Consider the following 15,115-nt stretch of genomic DNA (forward strand, 5'->3'; position numbering starts at 1 on the left):
TTATTGACCCATGCTCAAGCTCACTGTATAGAGTGCGTTTCTATGGTTGAAGGTTTAGTCAGTGAACCGGCGTGCTTTATAGGGAAACTCTCTAATTTATTTTTCATAATGACCCTCCGCTCCTCCCCCCCCCCCCCAAAAAAAAAAGGTGAACTGCAACATGACTTTTTACACCAATTTATTGTTTGATATTTCAAAACGTAATACAGCAAATGCGTGTAGTCAATCACAAGTTGAGAATGAGAAGGGCGTTAAGTTGTCTTGAACACTATGGGTTTTGTGGCAACTTAACGCCCTTATCATTCCAAACCGACGTAATCATCCCAAACTTTCTAGTTAATTTTTTTTAGCGCTGTAACCATAACACGCTACACGCTAGCTATTACCATTCCTTAAAGGGAAGGTAAACCCAAAAAGCAATGTGGATTGAGTGAAAAAAGCAACATTAGTAGAACACATCAGTGAAAGTTTGAGGAAAATAGGACAATCGATGCAAAAGTTATGAATTTTTAAAGTTTTGGTGTTGGAACCGCTGGATGAGGAGACTACCAGAGGATATGACGTATGAGTGGACAACAATACAAAGAAAATATAACAGAAATTCAACAAAAATTCACTTTTCTAGAATTATGAAAGAGCAATGGACCAACCTCTTTCAGAAAGCAGGGGGAATAATTGCTACCCTTAACATATGTCAACATCAAGCTGATGGAATTTGTAATTTTCATGAAAAATGGATTTTTGAAGAATTTTCTTTATATTTTCTTGGTATTGTTGTCCACTCATACGTCATAACCTCTAGTAGTCTCCTCGTCCAGCAGTTCCAACACCAAAACTTTAAAAATTCATAACTTTTGCATCGATTGTCCGATTTTCTTCAAACTTTCACTAATGTGTTCTACTAATGTTGCTGCTTTCACTCAATCCACATTGCTCTTAGGGTTTATCTTCCCTTTAATTACACTGTCCACACCCAGATGCGCCCTTTAAAAACTCTCGAAAGGAAATTAATGGGCTTTGACAGTGAACGGGTTCGATTAGTTCAGCGAGTATTCTGTCCTTGTACACATCCTTGTATCTGCTTTATTATTGCCCTTCCTTTGTGCTTGTAACCACCGAATCGAGTGAAACCCGACGAACAAAAGAATACCTAGTTACGTCAGAATTGAGACTACGAGATCTTTGTTTGCATCACATGACAGCGACTAGTAGTACACGGCGAAAAGATAGCCGATTATCACAGCCACAGAACTCTACACTCTACTGCGAGAAACTCATTGATCGCACGAAAGGTGCATGAAGGAAGCTCATAACGAACTGCGAGAGACCGTTCTGATACGTCTGACTGACAAACGGCGGCCTTTCCTTTCGCGTGGAAATTTGTAACTTACATGACAGCAAAATGGATTCGCGTTGCTTACTTGGATTTGTGATGTTTTCAATTTTCTGCGTTTCCTATTGCACGTCACAGCAGAGCAGGGATAGGACGGGATGCTATATTCCCAACTCATTCATAGGTGTGAGATCCGTCAGGTACGTACATAATCATCTATCTATCTATCTATCTATCTATCTATCTATCTATCTATCTATCTATCTATCCATCTATACCCGCGTTGCATTATACTGCATAATCTTACAGCTATTAACAGAGAACTCCTCTACAATAATTGTCACTGTTGTACTGTGGGTATAGGTATGTGTGTTGTTTTACTTGACAGGCTGGTGAACAGTGTTAATGCCGTAGCAAGCAGATGTCCGAGTATTACCCGATGTCGTTGACCTACGTGCGATACGTCAGCAACATAATATATAGACATGTATATCATGCATAATAGTATATAGGCCTGCACATGCAATATGTATACATTTATATATATATATATATATATATATATATATATATATATATATATATACCGGTATATATATATATATATATATACCGGTATATATATATATATATATATATATATATATTGATTATATATATATATATATATATATATATATATATATATCGGGTGTCCCCCCCCCAGAAAAAAAAAGAGGAACGGTGGATTTTCAGTACCTTGTGTTCTAAAAGTGATATATTTTTGACATCATTAGAAAGAGCATCTTCCGCAGAAGACCATGATGTCAAAATCATTAAATTTGGTTCAGTACTTTTTATTCTACGCTAATTTCTGTAAAAGCAGTCATTTTCAATTTTTTTGCAACTCATGAGATAATAATTTGGGCGCGACACGCGTTCCATACGGTGAATTGTGTAAGCTCCTTGATCCATGCAACAAAAGATAACGATTTCATATTGGGCGCGCGCACACACACACACACACACTCTCTCTGTTTTTTTCCTGGCCCGTGCCCAATGTGAAAGCTGTATCTTTTGTTGACATGGATCACCGAGCTTACACAATATTCACCGTATGGATCGCGTGTCGCTCCCAAATTATTATCTCATAAGTCGCAAAAATCCGGCGAAATTTGAAAATGACGGCATTTATAGAAATTGGCGTAGAGTAAAAAGTACTGCACCAAATTTAATGATTTTGGTATCATTGTCTTCTGCGGAAGATGCTCTTTCTAATGATGTCAAAAAATGTATCACTTTTAGAACACAAGGTACTGAAAAACCACCGTTCCGCTTTTTTTTGGGACACCCGGTATATTACGTGATTTAGTATATGCAGATGAAGGACACCCGTCTTTCATTAATCGAATACACGCAACATTAGAGAATGTGCAGTAATATGAATACGTATGGAAGTTATGAAAGAGGTTTAAAACTGAAAGTCAAGTTAAAATATCTTAACTGTGAAGTATAATTGTCTTAGACCAGTTAATTAGGAAATGCAACGTACATCTCCCTCGCACAAACAAGTTATTCTGTGACTCGACGTAATAATCATTACGTCAAGTCATGTCAACTGCAATAATTGTTGAAAACAAAGTGACACACTATGTACATGTACGTACTGTCCATCACTGACCTGTATAAACGCTGATATTGTTCAAGCATTATAAAATCCACTCATTTTCAAGGTGAATTTGATATAGAGCAGTATTTAGTCGAGCCAGTGCGCATATCTTCCTAAAAAGGGATGAAATGTGATGAATTTATGGAAGAGTCTAGGATTTGTCTTGTTTTTATGAAACGAAAACACTGGCTGCTGTCCTAACCTCCTTACATATTTTCTTCAAAGGGGTGGGGCCGGTATGGTTGGTTGGGACAGAGCTAAAGAGGTAAATTTGTCACATTCGTTAATTACGGCATATCGAATGTGACAACTTAACCTCTTTATACAAATTTACGATATTACCGAAATAAAAGTGCGTGTACTGCATAAAGGTACGCGTACAATACTCAAGTAACGTTTTGCTTAATTAAATTGCTATTTAGTTGCTAAATAATGAACGGGTACAATATGTCCCGTAGAATGACTAAATCTGAATAATTTTTATCTCAATGGCTCCTGCCATACCCGGCTCCGTACTGAATTGACATCGCTAAGACACTTACTAAAGTTACACTGTAAAAACATCGGTGTTAGATTTAACACCACGGGTGTTACATCTAACACCGATCAAACTTCAATAAAGGACCACACCCACAGGTGTTAAAAATGCACTGTGAGGGTGTTGAAAAGTGTTCACCTGACACTTCGTGGTGTTAATTTGACACTGTACATGGTGTTATTTTGACACTGTACTGGTGTTAATTAAAAAATGACACCACATGGTGTTGATTTGATATTTGTTGGTGTTAATATCAATGGTTTAACACCCGTCCAGCTTCAATAAGAGACCACACCAGCTGGTGTTACTTTGGTGTAAATCTATTTTCACATTTTTTCAAAAATCTAGTGTTTTAATGTAAAATTCTTGATCGTCTTGTTCAAATTAAAAATCAACAAGAAGTGCAGTTACTAAGAAACTCTTCAAAAAACAGTTTAAAATTAGGAAATGACACCCGGAGGTATTGATTTAACACCATAAATGAGCACCGAAAATTTAACACCAGCTCGGTGTTCACTATTTAACACCGGACTTTTTGCAGTGTAGGCAAGGTGTAAATTAATGCATACATAGCTCGTGAAAATAAACATCAGTTTCGCTTTTACAGTTTCTGTGCCAGAGACCGTAATCACATTGTACGAAGCTATACGGGTTCATTTTGTCAATCGGCACTCAAAACTCATATCATACAATAGTCATGAATATTCTGCACTCTCTTGTGTTTGTATTATATTCATGCGCATCGAAACATTCTTTGAGTAAATCAGTGCTTGTTTGTGTGTACTGGAATCTTGATGTACATTTACATAATCATGGTTATCACAATTATTGTGATGGTTTTTAGTTTAAAAAAAGTTAATACAAGTTGATTAGTTATTAAAAGTTAGAGTTACAAGATGGTTAATGATGATTATTATCGTCATTAATGCATATTTCATTATCAGCACATAACAATGACAGTTAGTATGATCATGATCAATCGATGTATTGTCGTTTCTAGCACCTACCCTCGGGGTCACATGAACGTGGCCAGTGTTCCGGCCTCATGGGACTGGCGAAACATTAATGGTCGTAGCTACGTGAGCCCCACCCGCAACCAACACATCCCCCAGTACTGCGGCTCTTGCTGGGGCATGGGTAGCACCAGCGCCATTGCAGGTAAGGTCGGGATACAAAAAAAGGTGACACGACATTTTGTTCCTGCCACAATTGCCCCGGTTTTATTTTTCCCACGGACTTAGGGTTATAGGGTTGTGCTAGGGTTTTACATAGGTTTAGTCTGATGTGATGATCAGGGTTAGGGTTACCTTTGTGGGTAAAATCTATGTCTGGCTTAGCGTGCAGATATTTCATGGGAACAATATTGTCGCAGGAGCAAATGTCATGGTACCAGAAGAAAGAGACAACGAAAAATTTAGAGTGCAATTCCACATCTCAGCCAAGTTGATTCTGACAGATATTGAGTAAAATTAGACGACGAGAATGATAGACATTTCGTCGATATCAGATTTAAAGCCTTTTCGGGAACGTTTCCAACGTTTTGTGTTTTTGCGTGAAAGTGACATGCTTTTCCAAATCAAGAAGGTTATTTGAAAGTATACTCTATAGAAAAAAGAAGGAAACATTAAGTATTACTGTGATTCTTATATGCGTGAGAGTATTCAAGGAAAATTATGGTGAATTAGAAACAAGAACAGCAAGAAGCAAACAAAACCGTTTCCTGTACCAAGAGGGATCCATCTTGAAGTTTGCACAACATGCCAATGACTTACATTTCATGCCAATACGTGTATCATTTCAGATGCATTGGCAATTAGGAGGCTTGCCTCCATGTTTGTTTAAAGTAATAGATTAAAATGTTTTGTTAGGTCCAATTACAAGAGATAAAGTGAGATAGACATTTCTACCTCTAAGTAGCAAAGTTTAAACTTCGAACCTCTTACAATCATCTTATACAAGCGAGTAAAGATAACGCGACTTACAACACCGTATAGAGCACAACGTTGACTGTCTGACTGTGGAGTGAAACGAACCCGAATGACTTTTTTATCGCTTTTCATGATAGTGGTTTTACGCAGGGTATCTTGTATTATCACTGTGAATCGACTGTTCTGTCTAGGTTAATTAAGAACAGAACGAAACAAAAAATCTCTGTACCGAAAGACAGTTGAAGGATCCTTGCCCAAAATAATAATACACAAGAGAAGTATTTCGAGAGTCGCTTAAAGAGCCGATGGTAAAATGACACCCTTCATGTGAAAATTGTACATGTTTTTGAACATTAAACCTTCAAGTGAATGACTTGCTAGAAATTGGGAAAGGAATATCAGAAGAATTTTGCCAGCTGCGAGCTGGTATGTTTGTAGCGTTCTGCTGGCGTGGTAGCCATTTATGTTGAATTTGTTACAAACAACACCTTTATAAATTTATTCGACTCCTCTTGATATGATGTCTATGTTAGAATTTTGTCGTGATTAATATTTCTTTTGCCTACTTCTCTCATTTTTGTTATGAAATAAACACGTTCAAACAAAACCATATCCATTCTTAAGATCGCATCAACATCCTGAGAAATGCAACCTGGCCCTCAGCCTACCTCTCTATCCAACACGTGATCGACTGCGCCGGTGCGGGTTCGTGCGATGGAGGCGACGACGTAGGCGTCTACGAGTACGCCCACAGACACGGCATCCCTGACGAGACGTGCAACAATTACCAGGCCAAGAACCAGAGTACGTATTGGCTGTAAATAGCAGCTATCCTCTCTGACTTTCATAAATCTTCACAAATAATGCAAAAAAAAAAAAAACATGCAGTGTAACTCGAATTGTATTTGTAATAATTAAGTATAAGTTGAGGAGGATTGGCAAATTCCAGGTTGCCCATTTATTTAAAAGGGGGTTTGCATTGGTTAAAAGTTGCTTTTCTGCAGTTACCATGGTAATAACACGAATACTTACATCCTATTGGTTGCTGCGTGGTTGCGGCCTAAGTAAATCAAATCACGGCAAGTTAAAGTTATAAGTAGCTTTAACATGCTGTTCATGTAAAATTCATATTAGCGCCAGCTTCTAGAAACAAGAACAACAAACAAACAAACAAACAAACAAACAAACAAACAAACAAACGGTCCCAGACAATGGCGAATGAAGCTGTCGTTAATTTTTCTTCTGATTTTTTTTTTTGTCATGTTAACGATATAAAAAATGCAGATAAAGCGTTACACAAAACAAGTGTGAAATTGCAACTTTCGAATCCACTATGGATAGTCTTCAAATTTTTCATATAGACCGGCATATTATAACAATGCATGATGTGAAATAACATGTCATAAGCTCTGCTTTTCTCCTGTACTCTTCCCTTTCCTTTTTTTTCCATCCACAACTGCGCAGAATGTGACCAGTTCAATCAGTGTGGAACATGCACGACTTTTGGACAGTGCGCTCAGGTGACCAATTACACCTTGTACAAGGTGGCTGACTACGGCTCCGTGAAGGGCAGGGACGCCATGATGAAGGAGATATACGCCAAGGGACCAATCAGGTAAGATCAAGCCGGTTTAGGACTATTATTATTATTATCATTATTATTATTATTATTATTATTATTATTATTATAATTATTATTATTAATTATCATTATTATTGTTATTTTCATTATTATCATTGTTGTTTATTATCATTATTATCATTATTTCGTTATTGTTATCATCATTATTATCATTATTTCATTATTATTATTATTATTATTACTACTACTACTACTACTACTATTACTATTATTGCTATTATCGATTCAGCCTAATGAAAATGATGATAACATTAACATAACATACGTTCACATGGCAAATGCAGTTGATGTATAACACATACACACGATTGACGTATAACACAAAGTACTAGTATGGACAGGGAAGGATCGACCATCTTTGGCTTCTACGCCACGTATTCTTACTTAATTTATATCCCGTTCTTGTCGGATGATTTTTTCTTTTGGTTGGAAAGTCTCCCAGGAAAATATTATCAAGCAATTAAGAAATGATGGTTTGTATAGAACAGAAAGCTTCAGTAGTATCTTCGATTGATATTCCATTTAAAAAAAAGCGTGTAACAAACACTTTTGATTCTTTCACATTATATGATTTGATATGCTGTAATAGTTATTGTTAGAATTATAGTAACATAGCAACGGGAATTTTTAAGGAAGTAGGGGTTGTCTTGTTGAATTATTTGCCAAAATGTGTTAAAACAAAGACAAATGTTTTGAATTGACATCATCCCCTTGTCTGATGTGCTTGTCATCAATATCTCTGTTTCCTGATTTTTTTTTTTGTGTGTGTGTGTGTGTATTTTATGCCAGATCTTAATGAAACTTCTGCCCTTTTGTTTGTTGGAGCTCATTTAACCTATGAAAGTATACAGAGCATATAGAGACAGTACACCTAATGAAAAATAGTTCATGAAAGGAAATTTGAAGAATATACTTTGATAGTGGGTTTTTTTTCGGAAAACAGTAATATCATGTAGAATATTTCGGTAGACAACATTAAGTTATGATACTTGAGAAAGGAGGAGGAAAGGGCTGGAATCAATCTTTAAAAAGTTAAGTTGACATGTCATTAAAAACAAATAAATAAATAAATAAATAAATAAACAAACAAACAAACAAACAAACAAACAACCGCGATAGTAAAGTTAGCCCGCGCAGGGGTCATCAGAATTTATGGTTCAGATTCATTGAATCATTCGCCATCTCACAGGGATAATATACGCTACCTCTATTCGTTTCGTTTCAATCAATTAACTCGTTTTCAATTTCTGAATACAAGATGAACCATAAATTTTCCTTTCCTCTCTTCTTCAGCTGTGGCATTGATGCAACGAATAAACTTGAGAAGTATTCTGGCGGTGTCTTCAGCGAATTTAAAGTGTTAGCATTGGTAAGCAATTCCTCTTCCTAATATAACGTTTTTTCTCTTTTTTTTGTTTCTAATTATCTCTCTACCATAAACAATTTTCGCTTTCATTCTTTTAATCCATCAGAGCCGAAAAAACAACAACACACAGGTGATGAAGTATCATACAGAAGATAAATAGCAAAATGAAATGATAATGATTATTAGTATTTGGCAGATGTATGCGTTGTGGTTGAAATGAATTTTAAACCGCAGCAATTTTGATTTGTATTTCACTGAATTACCCGAAGTGTAGTGTTCAAATGCAAACCAATTTTTCTACGCATGTATAGTTTTGATTAGCATCTTAATGCAATATACCACTGTAGAAACGGCATATTATGCCCCATTATTATAAATCTAACCATGGCTGATACTATTGATATTACTCACGTCATATTCTGTTACGCGTTATGGACCTATTAATAAGGAAGTACTGTATATCACATGCATGTACGATATCCAGGTTGCTAAAATCTTGCCATTATTGATATGGCGTTATTTTGTTGCAAATTCTCCTGCATGAATACCTGCATTTTTTCAATAGATTTTCATGTGAATCATTGGTAACACTAATTACTACCTAAGAAATTGTTATAAATGCAGTTTAATATTGTTGCGCGTCATCCTCTCTGTTGTTCTATGTATGTTCTTTGTATTTCAACTCGGACTGTCTTCTTTTGTATCTCCCCCGCCCCGCCCCCTTTCTGGTCAGACTAATCACATCGTGTCTGTGGCTGGATGGGGCGTGGATAACGCAACAGGAATTGAATACTGGATAGTCAGAAACTCGTGGGGAACACCGTGGGTATGCACCTTTTTGCATCATGTTATCTTTCACTTAAAGATAATATAAAGTTTTGCTACCTCAAAAGTTTCCCTGAGTTTCCTTGTCTTAGTTTGTGTTTCAGGTTAATGAACCTTTCATGTAACTAACGCTGTGAGACTTACTCGCCCCAAAGTGCTTGCATGTCTTAGTAATCATGCAATAATGGTTTCGTAAAATATACGTGTATATTGATTGTCGCGGTACCGCGTCGCGTCAAACTAACGGCTCGTTCGAATTTTTCAGAGCCCGCTCTGCTCTGGTACGAAACCATTATTGCATGATTACTCAGACATGAGAGCACTTTAGGGCGAGTAAGTCTCACAGTGTTAGTTATATGAAAGGTACTTTAACCTGAAACACAAACTAAGACAAGGAAACTCAGGGAAACTTTTGAGGTACCAAAACTTTATAATCTTTAATATCATTACATATAATGTGTGTATGTATATATATATGTACGTATATATATATATATATATATATATATATATATATATATACATATATATACATGTAATATACTTTTATATCATGTGAGCAAGAATGGTATGCTTTGTGTCCTGTGTTCATGGAAGGGCACTGGCGCATAGGCTAATTATACTCTCGGTATATAGCGTATGCACCTACCAATGAACGGGTATATGTCTTGACAACTCGAAAATGATACTGGTAATTATGTAGATCCGAGGAAGGGGAAAAATGTCATAACGTAAAAAGAGATGAGATTATTGGATTCATAAAATACTTTGTAGTTATTAGAGCTTACTATAGAAAATATAGTGCTACAAGTATATAAGTCCTTCAGTGTATTTATGTGTGTACGTGGCACATGTACGTAAAAATTTTGTTTTCAACATTTTGGGCTCCCATGTGCGTATTTATAATAACACTTATCAAAGGAACAAACTGCAATCTGTTGCCTATTTCTAGAAAAGTACTTGAAGTACATACGCGAGAGGACCTTCCTACTGTAGTCCAAAGTCTATTCCTAGTTTAGTCATGTCTTATTAACCCCAGTGTATTCAAAATCAATGTTATCACTATCATGTAGAAGTAGCAGCAGCTGTTTGAGATAGTGGCCCTGAAAGGGTGTTACTAATCCTTGATGACATTGCACTGCCCATTTCAGGGGGAGCAAGGTTGGTTCCGCATCGTGACAAGCCGCTACAAAGGAGGCGAAGGAAACTGGTACAACCTCAACATTGAGTCGGAGTGTCGCTATGGAGACCCCATCCTCCCTTGAACGGACTCCTATGGAAGAGTGGGGACAAAGTACCTCCCGGCAAAGTATTAACACACCCACTTCTGCAGCCGTGATATAATATACACGCGCACCAAGAAAATAAAAATCAATACATTTGAGCATTGTTTTTTACATGCTATGTGCGCATCAGGGTATGTGAAGGAGATTGCAGTACAGTAAAAGATTCAGAACGCGTTTGGCAGCTTGGGTTCTATATGTAACACGCTTGGTACTTATGACTGAAATGAATTTCGAGTGCAATAGCTTTGCAAAGTATTGCTCTCAGTTAAAAAAAAAAACGATTGTATTTTATGGAATCGGGAAATGAAGAGCATACACAGCTATCTATCAAAAGGCATCCTAGTTTTATTATAGAATGCATTGTAATCAGTACTTTGTAACCGTATGCTACATCTTTACAAACACCTTTCCATGTATTTGCTAGATTATTATGTCTTCCATTTTTAAGGACTGATTAATTGCTGTATAATACCGAGGTTGCATGGTAATGGTGACATAGCAGACTAATGACCATTAATACTGTTTTGAGTAGTGAAAATTTTTAAGAAAAAATATGAATTGCTGTACAAAAAGGTTCATATTTTAATGAAAATTACAGTCTGTTTCCAGTCACAGGTATGTAACAGCAGAAAAAAAAAACCGTTTTAATAAATTGTTCTCTAAAATAGTACGAATTATTCTTCCGTAAAGCTAATTCCCGGATTATACTATATACGCTGTACTAAGTATGGTTGTGTATGAAATCTATGGAAATCGGATAAAAGAATAAGAAAAATGTTCTTTTCATTCCTTTGGGTAAACTTTTCTTGTGGTCTTATAGCTACTGTTAACTCAAAATATGCGTCATTTTCGCTACATCATGTCATATTCAAAGTTTGGATTCTGTCCCACACTAGTTTTCGAACATTTTTTAGACTAAAGTTTTGCTGGTTAACATTGTGCTATTGAAGATGGTGTTGTTAGTTTACCGATTTCATTCAAACTAACTCTCTATGGCAATCAATGATCTATCAACTGTTCCATTAACCACATCCGGAATTCGTGCTATTTAAACCATGCGTAGCCACTTAAATAAGTGGTAGAGGACAATGCTTTAATAGTCGGAAAGCGAACTTGAGAAAAATCGCGAGAAAGACCGTTTTGACGTCCCTCGAGGTTTCGCACAAAACAGTCGTAATACCTGAACAATCTGACGAACACTCCATACTGACGGACGTATACCATCGGCGAGTTAACTCTTAAAAACTTATTTGGTGACCCATATTTTTGTGTTACGTTGTAGTTTTCTATAGTCCCAACGGTCAAGTGTGTGACAAACACAAGACAGATTTACTAACACAATTATTAAGTTTTTATGAAGATTACCTTTTTTTTGCAAAAATTGATAGTATCAGAAGATTAGTAACAAATGATTTTTTGTTCCCGAAGTAGATTTAAAGATGACAAGGACCAATTTGTTCATCCCCAGGAATCCAGCTCAATATATCGTTCATTATAATGTACTGTACTGAAATTCCATCTTTTTAGTTGTTTTGGTTAAAATTATATTGTGTAGTATTAGAATGCGGGCCTTAATGATATGTTTTCATTCCATCAGTACTTGTATTTCATTAAAAAAAAAGATCATTGTAAAGAGACTTGTATGGCGTTTCCGTAATTAGCGAGTGGTGAATTGTTATACGGTATATATTTTTCTCCAGGTTATTTGTTAAGTGTACTGGCTGTGCAAATTGTGTGCCGCGTAAGTTGTTCGTCTCTTATTATTGTCGCGTTTAAGTCATGATTAAGTTTCATGGAACTACAGGTGAATAGTGTTTATGCATTTTCTACAAGTTTGTTGAATCGTCATGACCTTACTGAGATCTCAATGTGAATAAACTGCATGTTTTGTAAATATTTTTACCCTGTATTATTGATGTCGTCGAATACAATATACATGTAGTATGCATTTACATTGCAATTCAATGAAATATCACTATAAATGATTATTATAGGGTTAACAAAATGACCTATTCTTGAGTCATGCTATCTGTACATTGTGTATCTGTAAATCATGCACAAAGGTAGAAAAAACAACAAGTTCTTCTGGGATCACCTACACAATGTTCTTTTGCACTCCAAAACGACACATACGTACACCACAGACGCCCTCACACAAGGAAGCATTTACCACCCGGTTTTGATTAGTACACACATAATAATGTTTTCATCGAAAGATATGTCAATTCGACAGTGAAAATTATCACTGATCTTGCTATATTACATAACGTGTTACATGGTACGCCAACATGGAATCTCCAGTAAATGATACTGTACAATAGTAACAAGTTTAATACTGTAGTACATTGTAGTACACGTGCATAGGCTTAATCATACAGTGCGTTCCTATAAAAGGACACTAACTCTGTGATCCGTGACAATAGTGACGCAAGTGTCAAATTAAATCTGATGAGTTACTTTGTATTTCAGTAAACATTTTACAGGAATAAGTAATTTATTCTTGACATAGCTGACCTTTGAACTTTGGTTACTTTTTCTAGGAACACACTGTAGTTACACTGCGGACAAAAAGGTGACGCCACATGCACAATAATGCATCATGTCGGTTCTCCGAAGTTCTCATTCCTTTTTTTCCCCTGGTGTGTGTGTGTGTGTGTGTGTGTGTGTGTGTGTGTGTGTGTGTGTGTGTGTGTGTGTGTGTGTGATGCCTTCTTTTTTCTTATTACGGGGAAGTACTATGGCAAGTTGCCTATATAATACACGATATATGTAAAATATGCCGTGGGTATTTTTGTTTTCTCTGTTTGATTAATTTGACAAAATCTATCCCTATCTGTGATACATGCATGCAATGTACTTACGTCTTTCTACGATAATGCATCATAATCATTGTGAGGGGGTATCGAAATATCAACATGGGTCGACACACACGTCAACCCACAGCGCAATAGGACACTTTAGCAGGTGAAAGTAGCAATTTCCGATAACAAGGCATTAGTATTATTTTCATTTAGGCGCGTCAGAGAGAGGCCTATATATATATATATATATATATATATATATATATATATATATATATATATATATATATATATCAGATATTAGGATGGAAGGCGTTGCTTTATTAGTGACTTAGCTGGACAGTCTGTTTCGACCGAAGCCTCGTCACCAACGTAATCAACTTCGTAACAGTTCGTACTGTGTAAGACATACAGCTCTGGTGCACTCAGGCAAGCAAACAAAAGATACATGCACGTGGCTGCTTCATAACAACAGTTGATAATGACACTGGTACTGGGCTTAAGGTAAAATTTAAGGAAGGGTTACAATGGCTTGTTACATGTATAGGTGGGGGGGGGGGTACTATCCGTACTATTCCGCAAGGGAAAACTTCTTCTTATGTTTACAGGTTGAAATGAGTTCTTTTCTTAAGTTCAGAATTGCTGGTTTCTTGGCCGTGATGATGTGGTATTTTGTTGCACCGGTTTGTTTTGGGTGAGTAGGGTTTGGCATATCTCACGATCCTCCATGAAAGTGAGTAGGGGGTGCCTTCATGCTTCAATCCCCAGATGTATTTGCTCAGCTCTGTCTGGTGTCGTTTTTCCCTATTTGTGCCAATGCCACGTTTTCAAAAGTGGTGAGAGGGGGCGCTCCCCGGTTTCATGAGCTAACAAGCAAAAAAACAAACAAACAAAAAAAAAACAAACAAAAAAAGGTCTTCATTGAAAAACAAAGCCTTACCGCGCCTAACACTCCAAGGTTTCTATTTCTTTCTGGTGCCACTTACGCACTTCCGGGGTGAAAAAAGTGTGTGCGTGTGTGTGGGGGGGGGGGGGGGGGGGGGGGCAAGTGGTGACACATTATGTATTCCTTTGTATGGTGCATAACAAGTGGGGGCCCAAGCCCCCCCCCCCCCCCCCTCCGGTTCTTTGTGCTTCGTGTGTTGCGTACCTTGCTTTGAACGAGGTTGAGGTGAGGCCGATGTATACTTTCTCGTCGCTAGAGGTCGCTACCTTCGCTTCAAAAATGACATTCTTGGCCATGCATTTGCCAGGGATCGCGCAATCCTTTCCTTCCCTTGCCATGTCTGCAGTCGCAGGAGTCCTTGGCTTATTTTTGACCAGTGTTGATTATTCTATTGTCGTGTGCCTTTGTTATGGTATGCATATAACTGTCCATGCAGCTGCAGCTGACTTTCTGGGTGTTCTTGTTGCATATAATATTGTGAAGCTGATGCTATTTTGGAAAGTGGTGTTCAACGATGGCTAGGTCATTCTTGGTCGTGCATTAAACACTTGTGCTGCTGAATCGCATTCTCTCTCTCTCTTACATACAAAATCATTACATACATTCAAAAGTCATATAAAATTCTGCACAGACACTAGCCTTTCTCATGAATTCCCAGTGGTAAGGAGGCAGACACAAGGAAGATCTCTAAACCAGGGAGGTGTTTATAGAGAAAGAAGTGGAATAACTTTGGAATTTGCGCAAATTTAGGCGTAAGTTCTACAGTAAGACAATTGCTTGCTTATATCAGCATTTCACGGAC

General features: G+C 37.0%; 1 protein-coding gene across 1 annotated transcript; it reads left to right on the forward strand.

Moving 5' to 3' along the window:
- Positions 1-1,306: 1,306 nt before the first annotated feature.
- LOC139724861 (cathepsin Z-like) lies at positions 1,307-10,572 on the forward strand. The gene is made up of 7 exons (XM_071635987.1): positions 1,307-1,533; positions 4,520-4,677; positions 6,072-6,251; positions 6,912-7,062; positions 8,383-8,458; positions 9,189-9,281; positions 10,432-10,572. Exons 1-7 carry the CDS (start codon positions 1,403-1,405, stop codon positions 10,543-10,545), a joined length of 903 nt encoding a protein of 300 aa, XP_071492088.1. The 5' UTR covers positions 1,307-1,402; the 3' UTR covers positions 10,546-10,572.
- The last annotated feature ends 4,543 nt before the right edge of the window (positions 10,573-15,115 follow it).

The sequence above is a fragment of the Diadema antillarum genome, unplaced genomic scaffold (assembly GCF_040938485.1).
Source record: "Diadema antillarum isolate AM-2024a unplaced genomic scaffold, OU_Dant_1.0 seq00000002_RagTag, whole genome shotgun sequence".
Lineage (NCBI taxonomy): Eukaryota > Metazoa > Echinodermata > Echinoidea > Diadematoida > Diadematidae > Diadema > Diadema antillarum.